The 16,703-nt window shown below is 38.1% G+C and overlaps 1 protein-coding gene across 1 annotated transcript in view; it reads right to left on the reverse strand.

The window, feature by feature from the left end:
• The window catches only part of GPC6 (glypican 6), a 738,749-nt gene that overhangs the window by 56,669 nt on the left and 665,377 nt on the right, over positions 1-16,703 (reverse strand). The window contains exons 5-6 of the mRNA XM_061361119.1: positions 10,102-10,232; positions 2,208-2,351 (exon numbers count right to left, since the gene is read on the reverse strand). Coding sequence (XP_061217103.1) covers positions 2,208-2,351; positions 10,102-10,232 — 275 coding nt within the window. The remainder of the gene's footprint in view (positions 1-2,207; positions 2,352-10,101; positions 10,233-16,703) is intronic.

The following is a 16,703-nucleotide window of genomic DNA, read 5'->3' on the forward strand; positions in this document are numbered from 1 at the left end:
AAACAAGGCCTTCTGCTCAAATACACATAAACAGCCTTTCCTCGCTTCAGCGGAGATCAGTGGCCACCTCTGACTTGAGGGATTGTTGTTCTCAGCCCAAAAGGAGATAACATGCACATCGCTGCCATTTGGAGATGGAATTGATACCAACACTCATCACAAACAGAGCATAAGTAGTTATTCTTTCAAATATCACTAGCAAGAAAAACAAATAGGTATTTGGCTTGAACATTTTTTAAAGTAACAGCAGCAATGCTCTTTGTTTTTTTCTGAAATAATGCATGAACAAAGCTAGTTAAATCATATGGAGACAAGTTCCCCTTTGAAAATCTACAAGTTATTAAAAGTTACAAAGTATTTTCTGCATTTGCAGTTTTCATTAGTAAGAGCCTTTAGAGGCTGGCAGCATATGACACATCTCTGCTTTACTGAGGATGCTGCTCAGTATTTTCAAAGCTTTTAGTTTAAAAAGGGTATTAATGTGTTTAGAAGTGTTCTTATGTCAGTATGGAATGTTTCTTAAACCTGTCTTTTTCATTGCAAAAACAATTGAACTGTTCTTACAGCATCAGTTTAATGCAAATTCAGCTGTGCTAGCAACCTTACTTTTTATGCTCTTCCTCCCACCTTCTCTGTTTGCAACCTTTAGCTTTGATGGAGCATAATTGAAACCTACAGGCTCTGATGACTTTTAACTTCACCTTATTCACTGCACTGAGTGATACACAAGGGCTGGTTCTCTGAATCCAAAGTGAAAGGGTAAAATTAAGATCCTGCCAAATATGGATTTAATATTGCCATACACATTGTTAGACTTAGATCCTACACTGGGTTACGAAACTGCTGTGGTAGAAAGACCTAAGTCTGCTATGGAAGTAAACACCCTTTTTTTCTGTTTCTCCATTTGCCATAACCAGGGTACAGTTTCCAGAAGAGCAGAGAACTAAGAAATGCTGATTTTTTTGCTGCAGGGTAATCCCATGTCTTGACTAGAAATGCAGTGTTATTTTCCATTTGAATTGCATGAAGACTGACAGAATACAGTAAATAGAATACAGCATGGATAGAGGTGACTTTGCACTGTGGAAAACTACTGTGATTGTCAAAGGTATTTGCTGAATGATGGTGTTGAGAAGATACCCAGGTCCTCATCTGAATTAGTATATTTGGGTTTCTGCCCAGTGATTTAAGCTGCATGTCAGAGAAACCTCTAGACAATTTAAGGCTCGTGATCAGAACCATAGCAAAACATTTTGGTGCCCTAGTGCAGCCAGCACCTGCCTGACACTCAGCGGGAGTGCAGCTCACAAAACCTCATACCCCAGATAATGGTGGCTGTTTCCAGCTAGGGTCTCTCCTCATTCTTGCTACAGTCCTGAGCACAACTGTCTTTGGCCAGACAGACCAATGCTGTGCAAGCGTTTAGCAATAAGCTCGGCAAGCGGAGGGTGTGTGATGCAGTCTGTTTTGATTCAGACACTGTACAACTCTAATTTTGCTCATTGGCTTTACCTCTAGATGATTGCTGAGACAGTATTAACAGCTATCATAATTAGTCCATTATAAATCTATAGATGTGTAAATAGAAGGCACATCGAAGTCTGAAATGTAAATCCAATGACTGGTAGTAAAGAAAATAGTGCTATGTTAAACTCTTGTTTTCAAAATGATAGAGTAAATAAAGTAAGATTAATGATCACTGAAGTTTTAGCTGATAAATGTCAAATTTTGGATGGAATGGATGGAAAAAGAGCAGTGGTAACTTTATAACTAAGTAAATAACTGAAACAAATCAATGTACCTTTGCAAGTGCGTATGTTAAAGAACTAGCTGCTAAAAATTGCTTTAATACATAAAATTAGTTTTAATAAAAAAAAATAATATAGCTGTAGATCACTTTTCAAAGAGAATTTATTCAGTAAAGTACCTGCTGTGGCTCATCTGCTTTTTTGGCCTTCAAGAAAGAGCTTATTCTCTTCTAACATTTCTAATACATAAAAACTAAGTCATATTGTTCTCCTAGCATGCAATTTTTTACCATTTCAGTGGAGAAAAAATAATTACTGAATGCTGGAACAGCTGGTATAGAAATTCTATAGAGTGATTAGGAAATGATTGCAGAAATAGTTGTCAGGAGTTTACCACTCTTCCACTACATTACCAAGCCATTTCTACTGATTTGAAAATGGAGTATATTTTTGCCTTACCAGCCTATCCAAACTTGTGCCAGCAGCAGTTGTAGGTCGCTCCTCTGGGTTATATGATACAAACCGCGCATTGAAGTTTTCAGGGACAGAACGGGAAGATCGCAGGGCAGGTGCTGGTTTAGGTTGGCCACATCCTTGGAAAACCTGAAAAAGACATTGCAGGTTATATGAGAATCATAAAAAAAAAAAAAAAAAGAGAGCTCGTATTTTATAGACGTTTTATTCTCTCTTTCATATATTTGAAATGAGCTTTGACTGACATTTTGATACTAGTGAATTGAGCATTTGCTCTGCATTAAAACTCAGGTTAACAATTAAGCACTATTAATTACTTGGTTAAGGCATAAAAACATATAGGGACCCCCTTAATTTAGGAAAGTGATTATTGTAAGAAATTAACATCTGAAAGCATTTTAACTGCTGTCTTTTTAAGAAGACAGATAAGCAAAAGAAGTCCTTTGTGGCAGGACTTAATTGAAAATTGGTTTAGCTTTTGCTAAAATGCGGTATTTATCCAGAAACACAGCTCTTCCGTAATCCCTAACCACAGCTCTCCCTACCTTGTAATTTTGTTTGTTGTTTCAGAGAAAATGGCAATCATGGAATAGTCTTATTAACTAGATAACTTTCTTATTCCCTACCAATCCCTCCATAAAAGAGGGATGAGGCATACTGAGTGAGCAATAGCGAGGATTATTTTCAGCTAGTGTGTTTGTTTTCTAGGTATAAAAAATAATTCAGGGTTATTAAATTTTTCATGTATTTCCACTCGGAAAAAGTTTCAGTAGCATATAACTGGTGGATACTAAAGGACACAGAAAACACTTTTGATTAGTGGGTGTCAAGTATATATCCCAGAGGGTTTCTCACAGAAGCTGCTCAACTGAAAGGAGCTAAAATATTCAGAGTTAAGTTTTTCAAGTGCTCTCATGAATCAGGATCCTAATGTTTGCCTTCACGCCAACACTTTCAGTTCTTTTCTGTGACCACTGTTTTTTGGCTGTTTCAACATTTTGCTTTCATTCAGAGAAAAAAAGAAATTAAATGTCAGAATTTCTTGTAAGATGTAATTTACAAATCCCTAATGTCATAAAACTATCTGTCTGAATGAGCTTTGTGGAGGTGAAAACTCTTACAGGTGCTGTACAACAAACAGTAGGACCAGATTACTTTTTTTGTGTAGCAAATAAGATGATGAGCTCATTACCTATGTTGTTAGGCAGTGATCAGAAAGAATCGCATTTCACTTTTAGACCTTTAGATTTTGAGACTTGAGCTGCTCTGTCCTTATGTATCCATGGATGGTGTGAGTTTTGTTGGTTTCAGGATACATTACAGTCTGCTCGTAGGTTTCACAATGTTTATTTACAGGCCCCAAATGATTAAAAATTTGCTGGAAGACATTGATTCATACTAAATTTATGTCTAACATCAGATCTATTTTTTGCTCAAAGTCCAGCAAGTCAGCTCTTCTATAGCCACTGGGATTTTTAATTGATGAGTGTAATACTGCTTGGTCTGGTTTGACAATATCTGTAAGAATTGTTTAGGAGTTTCTAGCTTCTTTAGCCATGGTGACTATTAGACAACAAGTTCATTTAATCAATCTGGAAAGATGATTTTAGCTTGTAAACTCTTATATTTTTCAGCAGTAAAAATCTTATTTTTCCTCTTTGAAGAAAATTCAACTAAGATTAATGTTCAGGATTTCTATATGATTGTGTATGCTACTGTACATTTTAAAGGGTAAAATAGATATGTTGGGGTCATCAGTTACACTTACAAAAGTGTATTTATATTTCTTCTGACAAAAGATAAATCATGTGCAGAAAAAACAACCATTTATTTAGATAGCTAACAAATTCTATTTAGTCAAATAAGCAACTGGGTATTTGCTTACAAAGGCAAGCCTATTTAGTCAAATAAGCAACCAGGTATTTGCTTACAAAGGCAAGCTATCCAAAACATTCAGCTTGATCCTCAGGGGGCAGAGAAGTAAGAGTACTGAATCTTCTCCTTAAATTTCACAGTGTGTGACTGCTGGGCTACTTTTGCGACATATGTGACTGTGAGTCTGCAACATTTATATTTCATCTTTCCTATGACATATTGAATAAAATGCAACATAGACTCTGTGGCATTTAGCGTCTTACAAATCATTGTAGCAAGAGATTTTATATGAACAAATTTACCTAAGGCCAGACAATAACAGAAATGGAAATTAGGTAACAATTTTTACATGACAGAAGAAGAAATAAGTTACTTTTAAAATGACCTGGCAGAAATACAGTAAGGATACAATATTCAGTAACTGCATTTTGAGTGGGAAAGAGACATTTTCTAATTTGTGTCCAGGTATTAACTGACAGAACAGAAAATGTAAAGCTGATATCTGAAATTAACAAGTACTTCCTAAGCAGAAGGACATGGAATACTTTCTTCACAATGCTACTCAGAGATATTGAGCAATTTCTGGAAAAATATCCAGATGTATCTTTATGCATGCTGTGAATTGGCAGCATTAATCCACTCTCTTCAAAATATTGCATTTTATATATAATTGGTGCAGTCAATTTCAGCTGAATTTAGAGAAGGGATTCCATTTTAAATCAAGAAACTTAATTTAGGTGTGTACATATAGGTGCCTATATTTAAGCTAGACATCAAAACTTCCATTTTAGACAGTGGAGATCAAAAGCTCCCTTCAGTTGCTCTCACATCAGCATCTACAATAGTTTGTGATATCCTGACATATCTGAGACATTTTTTAAGACTGTCTTAACAGAAGACCATTCTGCACTGAACTGCAGCTAAAACTGAAATGGGATGCCAAAGACCTCTATGGGAAGAGATACGAAATGAGCTATGAGATCAAGTTAACAGATCCAGTTAAGAATTACATTTTAGCGAGTTGACTAAATGGAGGTATATACTTCAAAATGAGGACATTGATACTGTAAAAAAAGTCCTTTCCCCAGGAGAACTTGAAGTTTTGAGTCTTAGCTATAGTCTTGAGCTATACTGTTATTTAGCCATGTGCTAGTGTTCAGTGTTTCCTATTGAGTTTCTCTCATTCTGCTCCATTGGCTCTTTCATCTTCATATAGAATGGATTTTTTCCTGAAATGCCATTATATTTTTTCTGCACAGAGCTCTGGAAAGAACACAGATAAATTAAGAGGTTATACTAATATTAGACTCAGGACTATTTTAAGAAGAACACTGGATGTAGTTTTTATGAAGATTTCCTCATAAATAATGCACACGTAGTCTGCTATGTCATGGAGCTCATTCATCCTTTTAGCTGAAGTTAATTGCTGAAAAGGAACATATATCTATAGGTTAAAATGGCACATCCATCAGCTCAGATAAAAGTAGATTTAAGACTTACTAAGAGGAGACTCAGTTATGGGATAGCCTTTATGAAAGTGGAAAAATACTGGCATGTCATCCAAATGACACAGCAGCCAATCATAGCTGTATAGAACCAGATCATTTAAAACACAGGAGATAGGCCAGCTGTTGTGCTTTGAGTTGCATTTTGAGAAATAATTATGTTGACGCAACCAGATTAGGAATTTTGTCCATTTTGAAGAAAAATGAATAACTTCTTTTCTGCTGTTTTTTGAGTTTTCCTCCACCAGTAAGCAAGCAATCTCTGCAGATGTCAACTAGTAAACATTCATACTGTCAAAATGGAACAGATGTAGGGCTTACTCTTTGACTTGAAGCAGAAATAAAAGGTAATGGTACTGACAGCCTTATGGGAAGATTTTAAAGGTCCCCAAAACGTGTTTATTGTGGCCAAGATTGAAATGAGCGATTTATATATTATGACTCTCTGAATATGACTCCTTGAACTACCCCAGGGAGAATGAGAATACGAATAAGGTAAGTGTATGCTATGACTAAGTCTTGCATATGAACTGAGCCGTGGGAAACAATATGCAGAATTCAAAACTTTTACCTGAGAGATAACTAAACTGTTGCTGAGCACTGAGTTTGGTGATGTAATGTTCAAATACCAAAGAAGTGTCACTGGCAAATAACAAAGAGATTTCAATAATGAAGATAAATGTCTCCAGACATCAGGAGAAATCAAGAGGTTAATCTATTGCAACCTAACTTCTACTAGAAGTAACATTCAGGGAACACCACTGAAGGTTTGGCAGACCCAGATTGAAAAGCCTACTCTTAAAAAGTGCCAGTGTCTTGGGAGGCATCTCAGAGAGCACACACGGACTTGTTTTTGAATTCTGTGGTTTGTTTTGCAGATGATGATCTGTCAGAATGGCTGCCAGTGTTAGATGATGAAGCTGGTTTTGATGATCTTCAGTTCTTGCCTTTCTTTGGAGAAGGGAAACTCAGGTCCGATTCAGAGCACATATATTTCTCTGGCAGAAAGGACTTGGAGTCTGAATTTCTAAACCACTGCTCCTTTTTGAAAAGCATCTCCAGATACTGCATCTGTCAGGAATGGGGCTTTCCCTGAGGCAAAATAAGGACCTCGTGTGGCTGTCTTTCAGGGACATGGCAGCCACACATGGTTCGGCAGACTATGAAGCCTGGTGATCTGTGGGCCAGACTTCCTAGATGTGCAGTCCCGAATATAGGCTGTAGAGAAACACCACAAAAACGCAGAAAAATTCCAGCTTTAGGATGAATTTGAGGATCTTAACATAATATTAGTACCTGGTTAATGTGAACTGTGCTAAAAGAATCTGCCACAATCAGCACACTATCAAGACAAGTTAATGGCCTAGGAACAGAGATGCTCCATTTTACGCAGTGACAGGTGCTAGGATGTATGTCCTTGATTGGGAGTACAAAGAATAAGTACCTGTGGCACCTCTATATTTCTCTGTCTTGATATTGATGTGCACCCATCAAGACTTGAAGACAGAGGGTTTGTGTCTTCTAAGGAAATGAAAGACAAGGTATGAACCCAAGCAATAAGCCCTGAATGTCCGCACTGATTAATTGCTAACTTACTGTCTTTTTCTTGGACTCCTCCAACTTGCTCTTGGCAGGATGAAACAGCTCCAGAGTAGGTAGCTCTTAGAAGTACAGAAATGAATCAGGCTGTGACACTTTGGCCTCAAGATCAGGCACTGGTCTTTGTCCCCCTTTTATTTATTAGTATAACTGTAACCATGAAGACTATTTCTCAGAAAAATAGTGCTGAATAGGAGGTGTAGGTTTATAGGAAAAAGATATTGGACAAAGCCTTCAGTACTACATCAAGCAAAGAATGGAGGGGCAAACCATAAAAATGGAGACTTAGGAAGCGCACAATGTATTTTTCTCCTGCTGTTTAAAATGAAGACTTCATCATTCATGAAGAGCACCCATTTTTACTTACACACTTATTCTTTTGGAGAGTGTACATTGTTGCTCATTTAATTTTGCCTCCATGTACAGTCAATGTGTTATATAAGACATATATTTTTCTCAAACAAACTTCAATACATGATTGCAGCTGCTATAATATAAAACATCATTTGGTGATACTAAGACAAACTGGTACTGCAATTTAATGTGACTGACTTTCGAAATAGGGAAATCTTATATAAATACTTGAAAAAGGAGGGGGGTGGATTTGGGGTTAAATGAATTCTGCGTCTTCTGCCTACAAAGACAGTAAGATTAGTGAGAGGTTCTTGAGGAAGAAACTGTTTTCATTTGTTCCATTCCTTTTAAAAGAGAAACAACATTATTCAAAATGGCCCCAAATTCTACTGAATTCAGCATAGAGCCTCTTCCCATATGTCAAACAGATTTTTAGGTAGAAAAAGCTGCATGTCAGTGATGAAAAATAATCTGTGTGTATGTGGGTGTTGCAGGCATAACATTATTAGTGCATCATCATTTTCCCATTGTAAAAGCATGCTGACTGACTTATGGAAAAATAGCTCTGGTTCCTAGTCATCACATTTTCAGTGGGTACAGTCAAATGCAAGATAACAAAATTGTTTGAAGATTTCAACACCCTGCCTGAAGCTTTCTGAGCAGTGTCTCAGAATAATTGGCAAGTGTGTCTTTTCTCCTACATTAGGTCTGCAATTGCATTCCATGCACACCATTACATCCAGCAAGGTATCTGTCATTCTCACTGAAGCTCTAAGTGGTCAGTATGTATAAGGGGAAAAATTAGACTATAGATGACTGATTCGAAATCTGCTCATATATCATATCTACAGATCTGACAGGACATTGGAGAATGCAGCACCAAACCCAAAGTCCTTGCCTTCTTATACTTTTCTTTAAGAATAAAGCATTTCCATGTGCTAGGACCTGAAAAAAAAAGTATGGATATGACCTAAGAAAACAAGGAAATCACATTTTAGGAGAATAATGGTCTACACAGAAATATACAAAAGCCCCTCAAGGATAGACAGTTCTGTTATCTATGAAAATATCATAAAATAAATTTCATTGATATAATTTGGTTTCTGTATCTCAAGAGTTTAAAAACATTGGCTAAGGTTTCTCTTAGAAAAAAATCTTTACATTGCAAACAGAATTGCTGTGATTTATTAATCTTTGCAGAAAATAAAGTATTTCTGAGGGGCAGGAGAAACAGCCTGATCTGCTGCAAACAAGTAGTGAGATGAGTTTGTGCCAAGATGTCATTGGATGCTGGCCGGGGATGTAGCTTCCTGACTGATGGAAAAAACCTGATAGTCAAGCAAGTAAAAAGGAAAATGGAATACACCTGAGCCTTGGGCGAGTTTTCAGTAAAAATATTTCTTATTTCTTTTCCTGAGGTATGAGCTCAGTTTGCTGAAGCTAGCCTTTCATTCTCAAAGTATTGGAGAGAATTTGGCTGTTAGATGCCTTGATCATGGCTGCCAGAACAAAGTCTCATCGTGCAGGATGTAGACAGGTTTTAAAATCCAAGTAACTTCATGTAAGTTGGAAGTAAAAAGGAAATCCTTAAAAACCTTCAGCATTGGAGCCATGAAAAGCATCTAATTTTGGGTTGGCAGGAAGAATATTAACCTCAGCCTCCACCCCATCCCCACATTTTTCCTAGCTATGCAGCTTCCTTCCAAGCAATGGAAATTCACCATCTCAGATGGCAGTCTAGCCAACACCTAACTTACTACTGGGAGATCAATGGGTCGTAGTAACTCCTAAAGCAGAGAAGCTGCAAACTGTTCACTTTAGATTTTGAGCTGCAGTGCACTAATAAGTATTAAGGAAAAGCCATTAATTGTTGACTATTGGCCCAACAGCACTTGCTACTGAATTCAAAGGATCTTATTAACAGGAGGTTCAGAGGTGGTGATGAGCTGTGTACACATATACACACTGAAAATGGAAAGGAGGAAGCTGGTATCATTAACTCTGTTTATCTTTGTGTCAGAATCCAGCCAAAACTCTATCAAACTGAGGTCTGGTAATCACAGACTGTCCAATGTAATGATATTTCCCTTGAGTGGCTATTAAAGGAGGTTAAATGGAACATTTTGTGTATTCACCTCAAACACATTGTACTTCAGTTTGACCTAGACAGATCAAAATGTGTTCAGAAGTTAATGTGGAGAATCACAGATGAGACACGAGCAGAAGTTACCAAGCATACTCTGCAGGATATTGCTTACAGGGTTATTGCTATTTTTTGACATTCTCTGTTTTTCTTAAATCTCTTACAGCTATAATTTGGACTTAGCTAAATAGTTCCTTTCTCCCTATCACTCCCTTTTGTAAACTTTGAGCTTGCTTAACTAGGTGAAGGATTCAAAGGCAGTCTGGTGCACGGCTGAACAAGCAAAAGCAATTCCTAGTGGTCTGGACGTTTTTTCTCCAAGTCTAGACAGAAAAATGGTGGAGAAGTTTTTCCCCCTACTTGTGACTATGCAGCAACAGAAAAGGCGCAACTCACACAGTACCTTTGCCGACACCTGCATGCTGTTTTCTTGCATGTTCATGATGGCTTCAGAAATCTTGACATCAATAGGATCCATGACTGATTCAATGTTGAATGGTCCCTCTAATCTCTCCGCTACCAGAAGCATAGCATCTGTTAAAACACAAATCAGCCATTCCCTTAAAGAAGGAATACCTTTAGATGACTCAGGCAGACCAGCACTGGCAGCTGGAGGAGTGGGTATTGAATGCTCCTGAGCAGGAGCCCATGGGGACATGTGGCAGCGAGGCCATGAAGCCTGCAGGGCAGCTTCCCAGCTATCAAAAGTATCTTCCACTATTGCTGCCACCATAGAAAGAGGAAGAAATACTGTAAAAGTTAGATTCATAATAGTTGCCATAACATTATGGAGCTTGGGGTAAAATCATTTTACACAGCATCGCTTCACTTGAAGCAGCCAGTAGTGCTTTGGCATGTATTTATATAGTTTCCTTCCTGCAAAAAAGCAGGAAGATAAAAGTGAATCCCTGGGGTATGTTCTCAGAGTTTGTGTGAGATGATGAAAACTTTGATATGATATATCAGGGTGTTATAATTAAAGCAGCTGTTCTTTCTGACCTTAATGATCTCATTTTCTTGCAGTATAAACAGCAGATGAATATTGGATTTCTGCCATAGTATATAGGTATAAACCATATTTGCCTTGCTACATTTTCAAAACATGCTTGAAAGTTGTATGCAGAATCATGTATTCTTTGCATGTTTCGGATTTTAAAAACGATCGTTTGCTTAATTTACATTAAAGCCCCTCTGCAAAATAGTTTTCTCTTTCTGTATTCATTAACAAGTAGAAACCAAGCAACTGAACAGAAATTAATAACAGTAAAAAAGGTTTTTCCATACATCACATATGTTTGTGTACACAGAGACAGATTCATCACACTTTCTATGACAACAGCTGTGTGATTTATACTATGCCTTTGAACATCATATTTGATCCTTGTCTCACATGTTAGCATTTAACATTTTCAGTATCTAATTAAACAGATGCCACTTGCAATTTTAACATGAAAAACAAAAATCTTCACATGCTGTCTTATTTATTCCTCAGACTTAGACTCCAAAAGGTACTAAACAGAATTCTTTCCAAAACAAACCCATGCATGCTTTGCTATGGTGAGCACTAGTCCTATGGCAGCTATGTGAGCTTCTCCCTCTCCACAGAAGCACATGTGTGGATGTATGGGAAGAAGAGGCTGGTGCCTCACCCTAGCAATTGAGACACAGACTCCCATGCCCAGCCTGACCTGAGCTCTACAGTATGTTGTTTATATGCACTCAGTGCATGCCCAAAAATCCTACTGAAACTGAAATTACTGGGCATGCAAGCCTAAGCACTTCGGTAAATCTGGATCTACTATTTCAGAGTATTTTTAGACTGGAAAGAGCCTAATGCCAGTTACTTGGAGTGGGGCGTGTAGCACTTGTTGCTAACTGTGAGAAATGGTGAGATGATAGGAATTTGATTTCAAACAGAGGTGTTATTTTGACTGTATGTGATTTTAAAAAATTTTAGCTTAAACACTTTCCAGTGGGAATCTTAATGAAAACAATATCTAGCTGTGATACAGGAAACAAAACAGGTTTTATGCACACAAAGATAACACACATATACACATGCGCAGGCATACACTTAGAGATTCCTGCAATAAGTTAGCTATTTTTCCACATGCAAAGAGAATAAAATATTTTTTTCTTCACACATGTGGAACGACTTGTATACAACATTTATGTGTTAGCACTTTGTGAACAACATGATCAGCCTAAATTCTAGCTGCCACAACCAATATTAGGACACGTCTTCGTGGCTGGATTTCGGTGATTTAGGTCAGGATTAATGTAAAGATTAGGGTTAATGCATAAAACAGTCATGAGATAGTGTTTTTTTTTTTGTTTTTGTTTTTTTTTTTGGTAGAAGTAGCCCACGGCTTAAGTTAAAGACCGGTGCCTCTGTGTGAACACACTTCAGTTGTGGAACTAGCAGGTTGGACAAGCCTAGTGCTAAGCTCAAGAACATGTTTTGCATAAGGGTCTGTGTTGAAGTAGAGTTCAGTAAAGAAGGCAATTGCTGGAGACCGCTCGTGAGAATGGGTGTTGGCTTGAGTCTACTTGCCTTTCCTTCTGATGGCATGGGACACTAGTTATGAATTAAAACTTGAAGTGGAATCTCAGCTACATGGCAGAAAAGTGCACCATTTAATTATAAGATTAATTCATTAAGATTTAATTTTAAGAATAGCCTTTCCTCAAGCAAAGTGTCTTCAACTTCAAAATTAATAGTTCTAGGAGATGCAGAGATCTGTTCCTGACTTACACAGTTTCTATTTTTAGAGAGAACATCCTTCAGTTCATCAGCTTCTGTTTTCTGAACCCTAACCCTATCCATAGATTTATTCTTTCTTTAGTCTTTGAACTGGAAGTTGGCAGAGGCTGAGATGTGGGTAATTTCTAGCTGCCAAAGGTCTGAGGATTTTGCTGTGGTGAGCTTCCTTGTTTAGTATAGTATGGTATAGGCCTGATGGTGGGTTCAAGAGCTTGGGTTCGAGTTAAGGCTAGAGGCAAGTTTATATTTCAATCACATGGGCTATAGCTTTATGCTAAAAAAAAAAAGAAAAAAGAAAAGAACAACAACAGTAATAAAAGAACAGAGAGCAAGACAAAGCAGTGGATCCCAGGTTGTCCATAATCTTTAATTACTATTTTCTTCTCTAGTGTGGAATGACTCTGGACCACTCCAGGCAGCTACTCACAACACAAATCTGTGGAGAAGTGAGCCTGAAGCAGTGAAGCTGTGAGCCAACAGTATCACTTGACATTGGAGCCCTGCAATCTTTTATTTAGTTAGCAGTATAGGAGTATGGCTAGGGACCAATGTGTTACGGGAAAGTTTAATTTGAAATTTCCACACCTTTATTGATGACAGGTACATCTTTACATCAGCAGTCTGTATTTTTGTTTTGGAGCTAGGATTTGGGACAAGACTAGTGTTAAACTAGAAGCCCATACAGGGACATATTTTCAGAGGCAGAGCCTAAGAAACGGATTAAATGCTGGGATGGGAAATGCCTGAAGGGCTAAGGTGAAACAGGTTCCTCCTGCAACACTATTTCTGAGGCTGACACAAGTTGTGTTTCCAGTTAAAGCTGATTTTAGGACTCACCGGACTAGAAGTTTTGGGTAATTTCACAGTTTGGATGAGCTCTTGCACAAATGGAAAACTCATGTTGTCTGAGGACTCATTTTATCTTCTTGAGTTTTAGCGGGTGTGTGGGTCCATGGCTGATTCTGGTAGGACTAATGTCTGCTTCTGGTAGGAGCATGACAAGCTCAGTTGAGCAAAATACGATGAGCAAGTGCCACTTCTATAAACTCCTAAATTATTTTCTTAGCCTCTGACTGAGCTCTTCCTTTCACCATTTCTCTAACCATCAAGTTGTTCTTAATACTAAATCAAAGCCATCCAGATGCTACCTGACAGCCTTAGACAGAGAGAAGCCTTGAAGATCAAGGCAGTCATTGCAAGTGTGCAAGTCTCTTGGGAACATAATCGCTACTGTAGTTAATCAGCTTCTACCTACTGATTTTTTGAGCTAACCCTCAGATTAAAATTCAGACTGAATTTCCTATCCTTAACATTGATCTCTACAAAAAAAACCAACAAACAAACCAACCAACACACCCTCAGTGTGTTGTCTTAAGGTGAATCCCTCCTTTGGAAAATATTTCCTCAGCTCATTAGGTTCATCTTCTTGTCAACTCTAACCCTCACTCCAGTGCAAAACCTTATTATTCACTTGCCCAGTACTATAAGAATACATACAATACACACACATCAGGTATCCTATGCAACTGGATGAAATAAAAGCTATTAGGTTGAATATAGTGAAAATCAGATGAAATTTAATGATCTGAGATTTATGATATGGCAGTCAAAATGATGTAATGGTCCTTCCCAGACTGTAGCTCTTCAAATCTATAATAATATAGAAACAAAAATACCACTATTGTCCCAAATCTTTTTTCTCTTAAAAATGTTAAGAACATTATTACAGGAGAAACTGGAAAGATTTCAAAATGAAGTTAAGAAAATCTATATGCCTCAGTCTTGAAATCTTAATTCTCAAGAACAGACCCTTGAACTCAAAGAAAGCCTAATTCTGTTTAGTAGTTTGGACTCTGTATGGGTTTAATAATTTCTCAGTCCGCTCAAATAGTAGATAGTGGGAGATAAATTATTTTGCACTACAAAAATCTGAAAACTGGTTGTTAAATGACTACGTGTTTTTTATGCTGTTAACACACTTGGACTGTGTTTTTCAATTGCGTATGCTCTTTATTTTTACCTCTTTTGCGTTTTTCGAAATCTGCATTGTTTAGGTTAAGTGCATGTCTTCTCTCTCCATATACTACAGCACTTGGCAAACAGCTGGCATCTAAACAGTGGATCAGGAACTGAGTTTAGGTAAGTAATTCTTGTATTGCAGGTTTGTCAGTGACTGGGAAACAACAAACATGACTAATTGCTCACTCACACAGGCTTGCAAAACAGTCCTGAGAATGTGCAGAGCGTACCGCACACTAGATTAACCATCACTGTCACTGCTCGTAACCTCTTCTGGTAGATGCATGTTGCTCAAAACAGGATTGGAGACCTTCCTGAGAAAGCAAAAGCCACAAGACTGCTGGAGTCCAAACGTGTAGTCCCAGGGGCCCCAAAATATCTCTGTTGGTTAGGCACAGCAGCTCTGTTTAACTGCTTTGGTATTCCCTTGTCCACACCAAGATATACCATAGGCATTTGACAGAGGTTCTTAGCAGGACATTGTTTCATTTTAAGCCATATATTTAAAAAGATCCTGCAGAAATGTTTGGTTTACTTCACAGATTATTATTTTTTTAATTAAGTTTTTAATGATAAGCACAGGACAAAACTGATCACCATGCTAGATGATTTATTGTGTAACTTGAAAATTCAGAAGGCCATGTGTGAACTTCAAGAGATGATGATGTTTTGTGAACCCTGAGCATCTTCAGGGAAAATAATGGATAGACTAATAATATAAATAGACAAGAATCTGCCTCTGTTTTCTAGGAACTGCATCAAGCCAATGTTTTTTTGACTTATGTTGATACAAAAAATGATGGCTTCCTGTTCATGTTGCATTTCCTTCAGGGCAAGTTTCCAGAAAAATTCCTAGCAAATCCCAGACTGAAACAAATGATCAGGGACATGAAGTTTAACCATGACAAGTGCAAGGTCCTACACCTGGGTCAGAGCAATCCCAGGCACAGCTACAGGTTGGGTGGAGAAGAGATTCAGAGCAGCCCTGTGGAGACGGACTTGGGGGTGTTGGTTGATGAGAAAATGAACATGAGCCGGCAGTGTGCACTTGCAGCCCAGAAAGCCAACCATATCCTGGGCTGCATCAAAAGGAGCGTGACCAGCAGGTCCAAGGAGGTGATCCTGCCCCTTTATTCTGCTCTCGTGAGACCTCACTTGGGAGTATTGTGTGCAGTTCTGGTGTCCTCAACATAAAAAGGACATGGAACTGTTGGAACAAGTGCAGAGGAGGGCCACAAGGATGATCAGGGGACTGGAGCACCTCCCGTATGAAGATAGGCTGAGAAAGTTGGGGGTGTTCAGCCCGGAGAAGAGAAGGCTGCGTGGAGACCTCATAGCAGCCTTCCAGTATCTGCAAGGGGGCCTATAGGGATGCTGGGGATGGACTCTTCATTAGGGACTGTAGTGATAGGACAAGGGGTAATGAGTTAAACAGGGGAAGTTTAGATTGGATATAAGGAGGAAATTCTTTCCTGTTAGGGTGGTTAGGCACTGGAAAGGGTTGTCCAGGGAAGTTGTGAATGCTCCATCCCTGGCAGTGTTCAAGACCAGGTTGGATGAAGCCTTGGGTGATATGGTTTAGAGCGAGGTGTCCCTGGCCATGGCAGGGGGGTTGGAACTTGATGATCTTAAGGTCCTTTCCAACCCTAACTATTCTATGATTCTATGATAAGAACACTGACTTATGAGACATCTGACAAGTGGAAGACCCCCCAGACTAGACTGAAATACAAAGTTCCTGTAAAAACAATTAGGACCTCCTTTTTCTTGACACCTATAACATCAAGAAAATGTGGAAAGTCTGATAGGAAAGACTCAGGGAGCTGATAAGGGAAGGCATTTTTTGGGTCTATGTTAGCTTGGCTGTGACATAAGTTTTCCTTTCATGCACGGTTTTTTTTCTTCTACTTTTAAATTATCAGTGAGAGTCCAGCAGTGGCTGAGCTTTTCCCAGAGAAATCCAGAAGAGCATCTATGGATAAAATCTCTAAAAATGTTGTTTCTTCAGGGAGACAAAGAATGGTAAAATACTAGAGTGCAAATCCTATACAAAATCTTAAAGTATATTTTTTTTTGGGGAAAAAAAAAAGAGGAAGTTATTAAATTTCCTATCAGGAGGTTCCTGTTTTTTCTACTCCCATATATGTTTTCCACTTATGTATGGAGAAATGTGAAGTGCTTGTTCACATAGTTGCTTATGAAAGAATATAAGGATAAATTTT

The sequence above is a fragment of the Neopsephotus bourkii genome, unplaced genomic scaffold, assembly GCF_033783945.1.
Source record: "Neopsephotus bourkii isolate Nb327-2 ecotype Australia unplaced genomic scaffold, CSIRO-AGI_Nbou_v1 NB_1052, whole genome shotgun sequence".
In the NCBI taxonomy this organism is placed as follows: Eukaryota; Metazoa; Chordata; class Aves; order Psittaciformes; family Psittacidae; genus Neopsephotus; species Neopsephotus bourkii.